This window comes from Acanthochromis polyacanthus, chromosome 21, assembly GCF_021347895.1.
Source record: "Acanthochromis polyacanthus isolate Apoly-LR-REF ecotype Palm Island chromosome 21, KAUST_Apoly_ChrSc, whole genome shotgun sequence".
NCBI lineage: Eukaryota > Metazoa > Chordata > Actinopteri > Pomacentridae > Acanthochromis > Acanthochromis polyacanthus.
Window position 1 is genome coordinate 25072601 of NC_067133.1, and position 16857 is coordinate 25089457.

The 16857-nt window shown below is 41.9% G+C and overlaps 1 protein-coding gene and 1 long non-coding RNA gene across 2 annotated transcripts; one reads left to right on the forward strand and one right to left on the reverse strand.

Annotated features, from left to right (window-relative positions):
- Nucleotides 1-1096: 1096 nt before the first annotated feature.
- On the forward strand, nt 1097-16375 carry recql5 (RecQ helicase-like 5). The gene is made up of 19 exons (XM_022202351.2): nt 1097-1273; nt 1456-1577; nt 1688-2209; nt 4542-4638; nt 4711-4822; nt 4916-5078; nt 5157-5239; nt 9737-9958; nt 10075-10168; nt 11803-11839; nt 11922-11980; nt 12307-12377; nt 12482-12575; nt 12649-12813; nt 12936-13531; nt 13609-13654; nt 13730-13951; nt 14027-14099; nt 14928-16375. The coding sequence occupies exons 1-19, from the start codon at nt 1177-1179 to the stop codon at nt 15050-15052; spliced, it is 3000 nt and encodes a 999-aa protein (XP_022058043.2). The 5' UTR covers nt 1097-1176; the 3' UTR covers nt 15053-16375.
- On the reverse strand, nt 5258-9389 carry LOC110956709 (uncharacterized). The gene is made up of 3 exons (XR_002596053.2): nt 8485-9389; nt 6225-6343; nt 5258-6140 (listed from the first exon to the last, which is right to left on the reverse strand). It is a non-coding gene; the product is annotated as an uncharacterized LOC110956709 (long non-coding RNA).
- Nucleotides 16376-16857: the final 482 nt, after the last annotated feature.

Consider the following 16857-nt stretch of genomic DNA (forward strand, 5'->3'; position numbering starts at 1 on the left):
ACAGCTATACTGAATTATTACATGAGAACAGGTGTTTTCAATGTATTCTTCCAATATAATTGCAGATGCACTATAATAAAAAATAAGTCATATTTATTTAATTTATCTACACTATATTCTATATAGACCTGCACCTTCCTGGGCAAATTTTGTTTCTATTACTTTTTATTCTGTTAAAATTCCCTGCATTTGCTACACATGCTGTTTATTTGGCTCGTAACACTTGGTTCCTATTGTTTTTTACTCTGCATCACATGCTTTCTTTCATCATCTATATTTCTTTAAAAACTCTCTACTTGTCAGCGTTTACTGTGATACACCACATCATCAAATTCCTTGTGTGTGAAAAACTACTAGATTTTAGCGTCACTGTCTGGACAGTGGAGGAGCATCTCCTGTTGCATAAGCTATCATTAGCCCAAACATGGACAATGTGATATTTCAACATGTTTTTTTAATCAGCAACACAGTTGCAAGATTTACTGTGATTATTATTAGTTATTCATTTGGAGGATTGTGTTGTGGGACTTTATGAATTAACTTTTCCTCCTCACTAAAACCTGCATCCCATCTTCTGGACTAATCAAAGGAAGGGTTGCCCAAATTACTATTAGAATGCTACTAGTGGTACTATTATAGTGCATGCTTTTGTATGAAATTATAGCTCAGTAAATTGTCGTAAATTAATACCATGGAATACAGTTAAAGAATTACTGGTTTAGCAGCTTGTATCCAATGTAATATTAGTGTGGGATAAACATTTCCTGTGTACAATGTCTCACATGTTAGATTCATTTTAACTCTGAAAAAACTTGAAAGTTATGCAATTATCAGGTTAAAGTCTGAATATTTCTGTGTTGTGCCTCTGGCTTACAGGCTATCACTAAATTGTATAAGAAAGTCAATAGTCTGTGAAATCACGAGTGAAAGGCGTGTACCAGCTGGACCAATCACAGACCTCGAATACGTTCATGAAAAATGTGGACATAGCATTTTTTTTCATTATAGTAAAGCAAATAAAATAAATATTTAATAAATACTAATAAATGACAAGGAATCACTAAATTCCGATTTTCTTAAACTGCTATTTTCGAGTTCAGATTTTAGAGTAATGACGTCATCTGCGTGCGACGATGCCAAAGAGGCTTATATGACTTCTTAACAGACAGAAAAGCGATGCCAACAAGTTTAAAACAGGCTTTAAAAACCCACTTTGGGTTCGACAGCTTTAGGTCTAAACTACAGGAAGATGTTGTCAAAGCGGTTATTAGAGGTAAGTCCGCGAACAGAGAGTTTAAAGGCTGTTCATCTCTTTGCTAATTAGACGTTAGCACTAACAGCAACTACAAAACTTAACTGCCGTTTTTCTGAACGTTTGAAACACGAGGCTGAAATGACACTTCCAAGTAGTGTTGGTCAGAGTGTGACTTGGTGCTGTCTGTGGTTCGTCTGCAGGTGACAGGGATGTGTTTGTGTGTATGCCCACTGGAGCAGGAAAGTCTCTGTGCTACCAGCTGCCTGCAGTGCTGGCTGAGGGCATCACTCTGGTTATATCCCCTTTAATCGCCCTCATTCAGGTCAGTCTCTGTCTCTGATCCTTCTGCTCCTATGCACACCCTTCAAACATGCACTACACAATGTGTACATGATCATTTACATGTTAATCCCTCCCTGTGTTTCTCCCCAGGACCAAGTGGATCACCTGAGGGATCTTAACATCCCTGCCTGCTCCATCAACTCCAAGCTCCCAGCAGGCGAGCGACATCTGATCCTGACCGACTTGGCAAGTAGCAGTCCCAAGTTAAAACTTCTCTACATCACTCCAGAGATGGTGGCCTCGCCTTCTTTCCAGCCGTGCCTGACAGGCCTGTGTTCCCGCAGCCTGCTGTCCTACCTGGCCGTGGACGAGGCTCACTGCGTGTCTCAGTGGGGTCATGATTTCAGGCCAGACTATCTCAAACTGGGTGAGCTGCGGGCTCGTTTGCCTGGAGTTCCCTGTTTGGCTTTGACGGCAACAGCACCCAAGAATGTACAAGAGGACATTGTTCAGTCCCTGAAGCTGCGCTTGCCACTGTCTTTTATCACACCTGTTTTCCGCAATAACCTGCACTATGATGTGATCTTCAGGGAGCTGCTGCCGAATCCCTACGTCCACCTCCATGCCTTTATTAAGAAGGCACTGCTGCTGGACAGTGGGTCTAATGGACAGGTTTGTAAAACTGTACTCTGAGGTGTTGTGTGTCTTCGGAAACAGAAATCGGAATAGAATTTTACTGTGAAGGTTAAGGGTTTCACAATATTGAGTCTCAGTGTTTCTACATTTGAGGAAAATAATATAAATGCTTCAAAACTCTAGTTTCCTTTAGAGGCACATTACCTCAACATCCTGATATCTTAGTTCTCCCTTGCAATTTCTTGTTAGCTGCCATAGGATGACATTTTATTGTATTTTCCCTTATACTGGTAAACTACGCTATACAAAGCATATAGATCAGGCAAAACAATATGAGGGGCTGCACAGTGGTGTACTGGTTAGCACTTTCGCCTTGCAGCAAGAAGATCCTGGTTCAAATCCCGGGGTGGGCCTGGGATCTTTCTGCATGGAGTTTGCATGTTCTCCCTGTGCATGCGTGGGTTTTCTCCGGGCATTCCAGCTTCCTCCCACAGTCCAAAAATATGCTGAGGTTAATTGATTACTCTAAATTGTCCGTAGGTGTGAATGTGAGTGTGATTGTTTGTCTGTATAAGTAGCCCTGCGACAGACTGGTGACCTGTCCAGGGTGTCTCCTGCCTTCGCCCGAGTCAGCTGGGATAGGCTCCAGCACCCCCCACGACCCTAGTGAGGATAAAGTGGTATATAGAGAATGGATGGATGGAAAACAATATGACCACCTTCCTGATATTGTGTTGGTCCCCTTTATGCTGCCAAAACTTCTCTGACCCAGTGGGGCACGGACCTACGACCTCTGGGGATGTCCTAGTCACCGGGATGGAGGCATTTCATTCTGTGAGTCCTGTGAGTTGCAAGGTGGGACCTATTTAGATCAGGCTTGTCCTAGGACATCCCACAGATGCTCAATAAGATTGGGATCTGGGAAGTGTGGAACCCAGGTGAACACTTTAGCTCTGTAGTCTCCTCAGGCCACTCCTGAACTGTTTTTGTGGTGTGTCGGGTGCACTGTCCTGCTTAGGGTGGAAACAGGCATTAATGACTGCTGTTGTCATGGAGGGTTGAGGGGTTGCTTTATCTGCAATGTTTAGGTGGGTGGTACATGTCAAACATTCATATGAATGCCAGGACTCAAGGTTTCGCAGCAGAATGCTGGATTATAACAAGATAATTGATGTTATTCACTTCACCTGACAGTGGTCTTCATATTGTGGCTGATCGGTGTATAAACTATACTGGTCGCTCGAAAACAGCTGCACAGTGGCTCCGAGCCAGGGCAGTAGCAGCTACAAGATCCCTGGCTTGTGTCTTGGGGCTGGGCCTGGGATTTTTCTGCATGGAGTTTGCATGTTCTCCCTGGGTTTTCTCTGGTTTTCCATTTTTCTCCCACAGTCCCAAAACATGCTCAGGTTAATTGATGATTCTATGTTGTCTGGAGGTGTGAATGTGAGTGTGATTGTTTGTCTGTATGTGTAGCTCTGTGATAGACTCGCGAACTATTCTTGGTGTCACCTGTCTTTGCTCCAAGTCAGCAGAGTTGGGCTTCAGTCCCCCACGACTTTAATGAGGAGTAAGTGTTGTATAGATAGTGGATGGGTGAATGGATGGCCAAAAGTTTGAAGTGTCTTTCTCAGCTCTCTGAATCTATTCATATTAGGATCCATAGTTGACATCCTGAGTAGAACCCAGTTGCGAATGTTTGCTTTGAAGGAGGAGCGGTGTTCATTTGTGGTTTCTTGAATGTGTACTGTGTGAGGTGTTGTTAATCTTTGGAAACAGAAATGTCTGATTAAAAAACGCCAAGTATGGCTTAATGTTTTTATAGTATTGTATGTCATGCAATCAAAGTCCTTTAAAGTTTGTAGATTTGAGCAAAATAATATAAAGGATTAAAAACGGTATATTTTTAATGGCCATAATATAACGTAATATCCTAATTTCTTCATTGCAATTTCTTGTTAGCCACAGTAAGATGACATTGATTGTATTTTTTATACACTAGTAAACAGCTGTAAAAGTATGTCTCAGCTCGCTCAATCTGTTCATTTTAGGATCCATACTTGACATTCTGAGAAGAACCTTGCTGTGAATATTTGTCTTGAAAAAAGGAACAGTTTTAGTGTGAGGCTTCTTGAATGTGTAACTTTGGCAAATGTCACTGCTTTATTTCTGGCAAGGTTTGAGCCCTAAAATCCCATACATTCAGTTGCCACAGCCACGGAGTCTTTTTAGAAGCAGAAAATTCAGTGAGCTGTCTGCTCAGACATGATGACAAAATGCAAACAGTTTAATCTACAGCATTCAGCTGGACAGACGAGTGTTTTGGAGTCTGTTTTCCTCATTAGATCTTGTGTGTGATGTTTGCAAACAGGGCTGTGGTATCGTGTACTGTCGGACAAGGGAAGGCTGTGAGACAGTGGCGTACCAGCTGACCAAGCTTGGGATTTTGTCAAAGGCTTATCATGCAGGTAAGATGTTTTCTAGTGTGTGCAGGTGTTGAAAAGCACCTGGATCTGGGCTCAGGTTTTCTGGTGTTTTAGGTCTGAAGGCTCGAGATCGCACAGAGGTCCAGAATGAGTGGATGCAGGGCAAGGTGTTGGTTATTGTTGCGACCATCAGCTTTGGCATGGGAGTAGATAAAGCCAACGTCAGGTAAACGGATAAACCTGAGTTTTTTAGTGCATTGTTTTGAATTTGCCGGAATATTTTTGGAAATTAGGATTGTGCATGGTGATGTTTTTGCAGATTTGTCGCTCACTGGAACCTCGCTAAGTCTCTGGCCAGCTACTACCAAGAGTCTGGGCGAGCAGGTAGAGACGGCCTGCCCTCCTCCTGTCGAACATACTACTCCGCGAAGGATAAGGAGCAAATTAATTTCCTCATCCACCAGGAGATCAACCGGAGACAGGTCAGATTAAAGACAGAGCACTCCAAATATAAGAAACTCTTGTTATTTTAAAGGTTAATCTCTTAACCTTGTCTACAGGAAAAACGTGGCTCTGCAAAGGAGAGTGACAAAGCAGCCATCACTGATTTTCAAGCCATGGTGTCATTTTGTGAGAAAGAAGGGTGAGTGCACACATGCTGTTGAAGTAGCTTTTTTAAAATTTATATACAAGTCAAAAGCATCACGTCATTATACACCGTCTCCACTCGTTGCACATTTCTAGCATGTAGTCTGAGATATAAACACTTACAGTATATTCAAGGCTTTGAAACACAATAGTCCCTTTCAGTTTCTGTACAGCAGAGGGCACAGTTGCTCTCTTTTTATGCTTTTTTACACATCAAACAACATTTTCAGGTTTGAAAAAGGGTTTCCCCCTGAGGAGATTCTTGCCTAACTCCATGTCTGACGGCTAATTCTCATTCCTGAAGAATGACACATAGTTGTGTTCAGAAGAGCATTAACAAACCAATTTGGCCTTTCCTCTCATATCTCGCTGTGCGGCTTGCAGTTTTTAAATGAGTCCTACGCATGTTCAATCCTGTATGTTCCAAGCATTGCCTGTGCTATTAAAGACAGTCGGAGTGGACCCTGCCTTCTCCGCAGGCCACAGGTCTCGTTGTTATGCAGGGATGCTTCTAGGAAAGTAGATTCTGGCAGCTTTAGCAGGTGTGTTTGGCAGCTTTTCAGGACATCCTTCTCTGTGTTGCTGTGTTTGTCAGGTGCTTTGCTGTCCAAGGGTTGGGCCTGCTAAGTGTCACTGAACACACCTTGTTTATATATGTGTCCTACATAGGCAGGGCTCCTCAGAATGAGTTTTCATTCACTTTGCAGGGCACAATGTGTGTGTTTCAAGGACGTTTTGCACCATCTACTGTGCTTAGTTGCCAGATTTGAGATTGTCTGTGTAATTGCTTTATTCTGCTTGAAGCACAGTTACTCAAATGCTGGGCCCCTTCAGTTTGATCTTGCGGCAACAGCAGCAGCTCACGCAGGTCAGAACTATTATGAGCAGGACCATGACTGTGGGAGAGAAAATGAACAGTATCATGACCAGCTCTTTCTTAAACAACAGGAAATGCTGAATGACAACGAGCTGAGACTCACGGATGAAGGATAGGAGGATGAAGAAAGCTCCCAGCTCTATGGGGTTGGCGTTGGGCAGGCCTCGCAGCTTGTCCCACACCCTGTTCAGAATGTTCAGTGTCTCTTCTCTGGCATCCATCCTAGCGAGACAGAGAGAAGTTGGATGCACTTGAAGTGAAAAGATCGTGTTTCCATGCGGTTTGCACAGTATCTCATTACAAGGCTGCGGTTGTGGTCATTAGGAGATAACTCCAGTTGTGGGTGACGCAAGCGCATAACTTTGAGCTGTTAGTCTGTGAACATGATGAAGTGCAGCTTAGCAGTTTCTCAACCTGTGGTTTAAGTGAGAAAGAGGCAGAGAGTTTCACAGCCTGAGAGTGAACACATCTCCCAAAGTGAGAGTGACTCTGTTGTTGTGGTGCAGGGGGAGGTGTTGCTGGTTTAAGTTGACCAGCATAACTAGCCGGTTTACCCCGCCTCCTGTCAGGGTCTCTGTAAGCTGAACTGATTAAAAGATGGTTTTCCTGACACCTGTATCTTTGTTCTCCATATGTACAGACTGTGATGGGTGGTGGTGGAGTGTCAAGTTTTACTTGATTTACAGCAGATTCTGTTATTGTGCTCTTGCTGAATTGCTGAATTGGGTGTGACAGCCTGTGGCATTCCAAGGTTTGCTTGTGTTGTTTATTTTGCATTATAAATCTTTATAAATTTACACATGATAAACATCACTGTCATGTGGCTCCTGTGTATGCATCTTGGATTAGCAGCCAGCTAGCTTAGCTCAGGACAAATACCGTAAACATGAGGAAACAGTAACCTGGATAACATCTACCAGCTGTATTAGAAGGGTTATTGGAGGACAACTTGTCAGCAGAGAAATCTAATATTTGTTTCTGCACGCACACTAGCGTCCTGGTTGTAATCACATTTTTGGAATATTCTGGTTTTAAACATCTAATCCTGATTTGAGAACTTGGATGTGTCACCTGGAGTGATCTGATAGAAGTTGGGATATTATGGCCTGTAAACACGTTAGCCAGGTTTCTGAGCATTCTTTGTGGATAAGTCATCTAGTGACTGAGCTGGTGAGAAGCCAGGATACAGCTGCATGCAAATTATGGGAAATGTGGATTCTGTAATAACCATGATCACTAGACATCCAGATTAAAGACACAGAGCCTTCATTTAGTGACCTGCTTGGTCAGCTCTCATTTTCTGTTTTTGCTTTGTCCGTCAAAGGCCCTGATTTTTCAAGATGCTACATAAATACATTTGTTATTATTATGTATACAGGTGTGTGAGTAACCAGGTTTTGCATCTTCCTTGTCAACAGCCTTTACCAAATAGGAGTAAAACCAGGGGACTAATGTGCATGAAATGCAATTTACTTTTCTCAGGCAAGAAATAGTCCAACACATAACTCATTTTAAAATGCTAAATTGTTATTTTTGCATCTGTTGTTCTAATTAGAGAGCATTAAACATGGCGTTAGTTGGTTGTTTTCCCTTTTGTATTATTAGCAATGCTAAGCTAACCGACTGTAAGAAGCAAATGTCCCAAAATGATGTTGTCCCAAAAATTTGTGTTGCCGTTGTCTCCTTTGTGTCATAAAAACACCTTCAGTCTACAAATATAAAACTGTTTAAATACAAGGTAATTTTTATGACCTTCAACCCGATTTATTGCAGGATGTTGCATACAGTAATACTAAATGTGCACTACAGCAACAACTGAGTGATACTGAGTGTTTTCATGTTATTTTGTGCCCTGTAGCAGCCACTGTGTGTCGACTTTACAAGCACTGATTCGGTTAAGTTTGTAATTTATCAGAAAATGCAGCAGAATTAACAGGAAAACGAGATTTTAAAAACATGCAGGAAAGTTAAATAGTGTGTGACCATCAATTTATCCATTTTTTAATATTAAAGACAAACTTATGTGTCTATTTGTCTTTTATTATGACATTTATGTTGTCTTTGTCAACACTCACTTTTCCCATTACTTCTTTGACTCCGTGTTCGCTTTAATGACGAACATTATCGGTTATGGATCCGGGGCAAACACTGAAAGACTCCACTGACATCCACCTAGTTAAAATGCCATTTGTCTAGCTACAGGGTTTCTCTGTCTACTTCTTTTTGAACAGACTACTTTAACTTCCCAACGTACGTTTGCACTTAAGAAGGTCTGTATTTTTAAACACATTCTTCGCATTCTTGCCAAGCTAGGAGCATTTCTAAGGTGCCTCGTCTCTCATGATACATTGAAAGGCTCTTACCTGTTAGAGTTTTTGCTGTTTACTGACACTCTGCCAAGCCCAGACTAACTGTGAGAAACTAGAAAACCAGCCGATGAGGAGGAGGAGGAGGAGACGCTGATGAACAAGTCATTTCTTCCCTGAAGGAGCTCCCTGCAGAGTGTCTTATCTGGCAGTGGGTTAGTTTGTTTATGGGACACGTCATCCGGAGGAGGAGGAGGAGGACGCTGCCTGAGATTAGCAGTCAGGTCAAGATTAGAGTTAGGATGGATAAATCCATAGATCCTGATGACAGGCTGCACGTGGAGGAGTGAGAGGAGAAGAAATCCCATTCACTGCTCTTCTGTCCACGCTGCTCTTAGTCTGTCCTTGCTTTGCTCACTTCTTCTGCTCTCCCCTTATTCGGCTCCTCAGTTTCTCAGTGGTGTTCAGTCATCTGTCACTGAGTCGTTTTCTGCTGAGCCGTTTGACTGTAAGCCTTACTTTTCTTTGTGTGCCTCAAAGGCTCTTCTGTGTTTGACAGTCCTGCCTGGGAGTGACTGTTGCTTCACAGAGTCTTTGTGTGCCTCCTCGCCTTTCCCCACCTCCTTCGGTGAGGCTGCTGCTCTCCGTTTCATGAGGGAGAAGATGGCAGTGTTTCCATTTCCAGCAGCGTAGTTAGTGTGTTGTTGAAGTGGCTCGTCTAATGGGATGTTTCCGAAATAGACCCCATGTGTGTGCGTGTGTGTGTCTGTGTGTGGTTGTGTGAATATTGGCTGTTACATAAGACTGGATCTGATACAAGAGTGGACTTTTTATAAAAAGAAAAGGACGGGGGAAAAAAGTCACATCTATAGCTGGCATTTTATTAGGAAACATGCTGTAGAGGAGGAAGGTGTCCTGGTAGAATAAATAGAAGGTGTGTTTGCAAGAAAGCATGAAATTGTAGGGAAAAAAGAGTTGTTCTAAGTTGAGATTTAATTTCCTCTAATCCATGCTTTATCGCTGGGTGTCATCTGCAGAGATATGAAGGTAATAGCATGTCTGTTAATGTTGTCATTGTTGGGCAATTGTATTTTTTTTATTTCAAGAGACAAAGAGTGGTGCTTATTTCATAACAAGCACATTGATTGTGTTTGTGTTTGAGAGTTACGTAAAAGCTCAGAGATCAATGATGCACTGGATGGCCTTTGTATGATATTAGATGTTTTGTGTGTGCTGAAAAAAGATTCATTCCAAGCTGTAAGATCTCTGCTACAGTTTTTACAAAAAACACTGTCTCTTCTTCCATCAGTTGCCGCCATGCCACCATTTCCAACTTTTTCGGGGACAAGACGCCAAACTGTGCCGGTGCCTGCGACTTCTGCAGCAACCCCAAAGTCGTGCGAGCTCAGCTGGCCAGAGCTGCTGCCCTCAGCGCCAGCACACACGCAGCTCAGAGCAACACGCCCAAAGGACCATTCGGATTCCAGGCAGATCTTTATGAAGGAGGGAAGAAGGGATATGGATTTGAAAGGCAGGAAAACTTTAATGTCTGACATGTTGATGTGTTTAATTTTGATTTCACATTCTTGCAGTGAAATATGAAATACTGATGATGCTGTGGATGATCAGTGATGTCCCGCCTTGTAGGTTTGATGAAGGGGGAGAAGATAGTGAAGATGACAGCACAAAGAGGAAGAAGGAGTTTTCTGACCTCTTCAAGAAGCAGATGAACCTGCGGAAGGTGAAGCATGATAATAATTGGCAGCTGTGGGACGACCACTAAGAGCAGGGTTGGCGGTTCAACCGTAGCTGAGGTTAAATATGCAGACTATTTACTGTTTAATCAACTCAAACTCCTCAGCAACATACACTACCGTTCAGAAGTTTGGGGTCACCTTGACAACTACATGTTTTCCATGAAAACTCACACTTTTACTCATGTGCTTACATAAATGCACAAGAGTTTTCTAATCATCAATTAGCCTTTCAACACCATTAGCTAACACAATGTAGCATTAGAACACTGCAATGATGGTTGCTGGAAATGTTCCTCTGTACCTCTATGTAGATATTCCATTAAAAATCAGCCATTTCCAGCTAGAATAGTCATTTAGCACATTAACAATGTCTGGACTGTATGTCTGATTCATTTAATGTAATCTTTATTGAAAAAAAACTGCTTTTCTAAGTGACCCTAAACTTTTGACCAGCAGAGTACATGAGTTAAAAGTTGATATTATTAGTTAAAGTTGCTCTACATGAGTTAAAGTTGTCCTGTATTAAAGTTGCTCCATAATAGTGACAGTTCCTCTGTATTAGTTAAAGTTGCTCTAAAGACATTAAAGTTGCTCTATATTAGTTAAAGTTGCGCTTAAAGACTTAAATTTGCTCTGTATCATTTACAGTTGCTCTATATTTGTTATAGTTCCTCTATATTCTTTAAAGTTGCTGTAAATTCTTTAAAGTTGCTCTCCATTAGTTAAAGTTGCTCTAAATGAGTTAAAGTTGCTCTACAAAACGAAGGACATTTCTAAGTCACCCCAGACTTTTGAACAGTCGTGTATATACTCGTATTTATGTGTATTTAGGTCTGTTTGAAGGTTTGTGTTGCACCTCTGTACATCTGTATGCCAGCTGTTGGCAGCAGGAGCTGATGGGGCCCCTCTAAATACTTCTTTTGTTAAATCTCTCCCACATGTTCAGTGGAGCTGGCAGAACCTTTACGTAAAACTATTCCTCAGCAGGTCCAAGTGCAGCCCGGCCAAACAGTTTACAATGCAGCATAAAAAAAGAAGGAAAGGCATGGTTGTAAAATTCTAGAAACTGAACACAAGCAGCAAATAAGTGGTGATAATGATGGAAACTAAGTACATACCATTGCCCTGCAACTTCGAACTTCATCTGAATTGTGTCGGTTAAAACAAATGGCTCATTTATGTCAACCAAGAGAATGTTTACACCCATGTTTGTGTGTATGCCAATACTGACCTCCTGTAGACTTGACAGATTGCTGTATGTGGGTATTTCTTTGGTGAAGTTTGACAGGGCCATATTATGCATGTTTATGGACACAAGAATATTTGTGGTAACTGTATTTGCTGTGTGGAATCTAATTGCTATTGGAATCAGTTTTAGCTGACCTAATTCAAGCTGCTCTCTTTAAATGGGAAAATTAGAAAAAAGAGTCTGGTTCATACTTTAATTTGGCTACGAAGGGGTTCTTATTGAATCCTAACATGGAATCACATGTTAGGAGGTGAGTATTAATGCTGTAGAAATGGAGAAAGCGTAGACAGAGTAGAACGTGTTGCCACAGAGTGCAGTATATCACAGTATCTGATGTACTAACTTCTGTCTGTGTTTTTGTTTCTTTAGGGCAGCGACAGTCAGAGGGAAGACTTTGTTCCACCAGGTACCATCAGTCGATAAATCATTAATAATAAGTCTTCAGGCTGATGTTTGCTGCAGTATAACCAGTGTGTCCTGCTGTGTAGATGCTGACTGTCCGCTCAGAGAAGCCAGCAGCCAGAAGATCCCCAGACTCACAGTTAAGGTGCAAGACAAACACATTCCTCATAGCTGCTACATTCATTAACACGTCTATAAGAACTCGTGTGTCATGAGATATGAATGCTGCTGATGTAGAAAACAGTGTATATACAGTACTAGAAGAAAAAAAGAGAAAACTACTCATTTGTGCTTCACAAGCGAGAACATTTTGTACAGTTAAAGCACTATATATATTTCGGGTGCACTGCTACTTAATTTGGTGCATTTTTAACAGATTTTTATAATTTCTTTATTATTCTTCTGGTATGTGAACACTGTTTTATTTTGTTTAATTTTTGAGGCATTCATTAAGTCAATGTTACATTTCAGGCCAGAGAGCACTGCCTGCAACTCCTGCAGGAGTCACTATACGGCCAGCAGGGGGCAGAAGATGCATTCAAGTAACTGTGCAGACACACTTTTCTAACATAATGCTCATAAGTGATTGAAATAACTTTCCTCACATTTGATGCACTTTCTTTCCAATCTCTCCTCCATCTCTCAGCTGTGACACTCTGTCCTTAGCGGTGGATATTGAGTACGAGGTTTTCAAAAGCAGCAAATCCTCCAACTTGTATAAAGCTGCTGTTTTAAAGAAGGTAACCACAAACTTTTATGTGTGTTTACAACAACAGCGGGCAAGTTATGCTTAACTTATATGTTCTTCTGAAGGTATCCGACATGAAGAAAGCTGCACCTGCTTCAACAGAGGTAGAAAAAGTGGAAAGCAATAAAACCAGCAGCGGTGATTCCAGAGAAACTGAGTCAGAAGTCGCGTCTTCTTCCTCGTTTACTCATGACATGGAGGGGTTCACTCCTGCGTCGGAGATCTACTCAGTATGACTGATTTGTTCACACCTCACCTCACAGTTTTAGAAAAAGGAAAAGTCAAGCATTTGTTGTGGATTTTTATAGATTCAGAGGAAAACATGCTTTTCTTTTTTCTGATTTTCCTCCAGCTGAAGCGTAAGAGAATTGGTGCGGGTCAGAGAGGCTCGTCTAATCCTTTCATCACTGCCAAGGATCTGCTGAAGTCCTCCATGTTAGACACAGAGTCGAACAAAGAGAAAGACAGTGGCGGGTTTGTCAATGACAGCTCAGGAGATATGAAGGCAAAAAGGGAGAGACTAAAAGAGACAAACGTGGACACATCATCGGCTGTATCGTCATCCATTAAAGCCAGAGCAAAGGCCGTCTCTTCCTTCCTGGACAGCCCGACTAAAGGAGGAAAAGCCATGAGCAAGAAGCAGCAGAAGCTGGCGGAAGCGGCAAAGAGTTCCCACAACATTTCTCAGTACTTCACAAAGAAACAAACAACAGAGAAAATCCAGGAGGACGCTGACATGCCAGAGGAACTCGATGCTACATTATCCCACACTCCCAGTGAGATCTCTCAAGAAAACATTAGCCAGGAGCAACACTCACCTGCCTCTGTGGAAGCCGTAGAGAGCAGCCAGGATGTGATCCAAGCAGAAAACAAAAGTGCCATAATAGTGATACCTGATGATGATGAAGAGGAGGAAACGGCTCAGCAGGATACAACGTCCATCACAGAGTAATACACTCTGTTTTATCACAACTTTGCTGGAAAATTCTTTTATGAATTCTAACTGCACTTTTCCTCTCACACAGACAAAACAAACCCAAAGAGGAAGCTAAACCGCCTGAAATTCAAGACGTAGGTGCCAGTTGCCTGTTGAATTGCAATGCCTTTTTCTTGCTTGAACTCTGATGATGATGCATTTGTGTCTAGGTGATGGATGACATCAAAGAAAAAAGGGATTTGTCTCCTCCGGCAAAGCGCAGTCGCCCCACTGATGGACTCGACAGGAGAGTAAGCTTCGACCCCAGTGTGCAGGAGAGAGCCCTGCATCCGACCAAGGAGCCGCTCAAGGCTGTGACGCTGAAGGAAGCAGCTGATATTGTGATTCGCTATCTGGACCCCTTTTACACTCAGGGAAGGTTTGCCACCAAGGTGTGTATGTTTGCAGTAAAGCAGCATTAGGAAATGAAATAATGTTTACTGAGCTTTTCTCTTGATTCTTTATAGGAGCTGTTTAAATCTTTTGCTCGCTACTTGTCTCATCTCCTTGCAGAAGGGAGGAGTCGAGAAAAAGACCAAGGTAAAAATGGGATAAATAATGAAAGGAAAGCAGTCAGAGCGCAGTGCTCCGCCAAGACTGCTCAGTGGTTGTATTATTTCCAACGGATGAAGTCTTTGATAAAAAACTACCTTGTGGTGTGCACAGTATGTAATGTACAGATACCGAATCACATGACCTAAATATGAAGTGGGCGGCGGGAAGTGATGGGACTCAGAAACACCCCCACAATTTAATCAATTGTTCATTGTGTCATTTCTGACGGATAAATCCTGATAAGTCCACAGCAGCCAATTTTTAGGAGGATTGCAATCATGTGATAGTCAGCAGGCAGCTGACATAGTGTTCACTTGTCATTATTTATATACCTTTATTTATCCAGGAAGTCCCATTGAGATTAGATATCTCTTTTACAAGGGAGACTCAGCCAAGGTAGCAGCTATACAAACTTTAAAAGTTGTATAACAGATACATGATACACGAATCACAATAAACAAGTAAGACAATGAAACAGATCGACAGCTATTCAAGAAAAACATATTTACAGTGATGCTGTGCCGCGATCTCGCAACACAGAAATCTATAACAAATCCGTCGATTCCAGACTATAAGCTGAATCACTGTTAAAATCTAATGACTTGGTCTTTGTGTCATTTCTGACCTTCCCTGAAATTTTCATCCAAATCAGTTTGTCTGTTTTTAAGTAATGTTGTGAACAGACAAACAAACATACACCAATTGTCACACAACTCCAGCGCATTTCTTGGTAATAATATATAAATAATAGTAAAAATATAAATGCCAAAACTTTGCTTCATAACAAACTAATTTTCGTCTCTATGTTTACAGTTAAAGCAGAAGCCAAGGCTCTCATCAAGAACTTCTTCAGCAGGGTCCAGTGCTGTGAGAGCAAAGCAGACTGGAAACACCTTAAAAGACCGCACAGCTGTAAAACCACAGAGAACAATGAATGACGGGAAAAGGGGAAATGTAGCCATTTACAGGATCAAAGCCTTCCTCTTTGTCAGTGCCTATGCTTCTGTTCCAGTGATCTCAGGCTTTGTCAGAGACGCCTGCTGACCAGGTTTGTGCTACTCAGAGTTCTGTTTTTTTCAGGCTGGCGGCTGTTGCTTATGTCAACAACTGAGCAATAAAACCAGGACTGTTCCAGCCTGAGAGGGCAGAGCAGAGCGCACGCTGAATGTGACGAGTGTTCTTTATGTTTTGGCCCATTTGCTACAAATTGTGTCAGAAATCAGACTTCGTTTTGGTAAAATATGAGGATATAATAGGGAATTTTTCAAGCCAGTCTGCACTTATATTTGCTGTAAATCATGTTTCAGATGAGCTGATTTTCTGTCTGAGCTGTAATGCACAGGAACCAAAGACTGCAGCAGAGATCAGTGAGGCTGCACAGTGGAGCCTGGAGCATTATGCCAACAGACCCTTTTTCACAGCAGTCGTTTTGACTTGTCATGCCAGGAAAGTTCCATTTAGGTGTGCTGCTTCCACAGTCCTCATATTGTACAGTCTGGCTCAGTGCCACGGCTTACTGGGACTCTTAATTGAACTTGATGAAATTTGCTTTCTCTCTGTTTTTCCTGCTGTGAGAAGTCAAAAAATCTGCAGAAAGAAAGCTGTATTTTAGTGTCCTAACATGACCTGATGATAGAGGAAAAATAATAGGAAGTCCCATAGATTTATCCTGTGGGGACCATGCATGCCAAATTCCACGGCACTCTGTGGCCGACCAGCTGATATTTCCAACCCCAACGCCAAAACACATTGTCGCTAACAGTGATGTGTGTGCTTATACATGGTCGCACAATTTGAAATAAATGGGGAAAAACATACAAAAACACATGATTTTCTGTGTTTTGAGGGCCTGAGAGAGTTTTGTTTGTTTGTTTGTTTGTTTTACATTGCTGCTACATGTTGTGTTTTTGGCTGCTGGAACCAAGAACAAAAAAATGATACTATGTGATCTAAAACTGTCCACTTAGATTTTTCTTGTATTTAAAACTAATTCATTTCAGTTGTTTCTGTTATTGTCTCTTAGCAGTGGGAGAATCAGTGCTGAGAGGTGTTTGTTTTTTTTCTTCCTATTTTTTAACAACTCGGGATTCCAATAATGGGAATATTCCTTATGTTAGTTCTTAGTGCCTGTCAGGACTGGGAAAGGCCACGGTTTCTGTCTCTGTAGAGAACTTGAAGCACTGATGGATGCAGAGTTGCAGCTGATGAACTCTTGGCTCCTAATTCTTTACAATAAAGTGAATGCTGGCGAGAAAGAAGCAGCCACAGAGTGAGACGTCCCTTATTGTGTGACCAATTTATGTCTTTGGGCATTTAAACCGACTGGGGGCTGTGGGTGAGGAGGGGAGGAGAAGGGGGAGACGTCCCTGACAGTGTAAGTAAATGGTGACGTCACCTTCAGTGGTGCTGCCTTCAGGAGTTCCTCGTAATTTACAGCTTTGTGCATTGACGCCATACAGAAGTGCCATTTTTTTTTATCGGAGATCGTCACATTAACCGAGGAAAACGTGACAATTGTGACATCTTCAAGCTTCTGAGGGTTCAGTTAGAAGCTGTGTTAGCTTTCTTTATGCTCCACAGTGAGCTATCTCCTCATCAGCAGGCATAATTTTTAAGAAGTGGAGAAGATATGAGAGAAACGGACAATAACAGCAATCTGACTGTATGTAACCCACTTTTGAGGGCTTTTATAAATACATATACATTATTATACTGTCAATAATAGAAATGCAGCATCCAAATT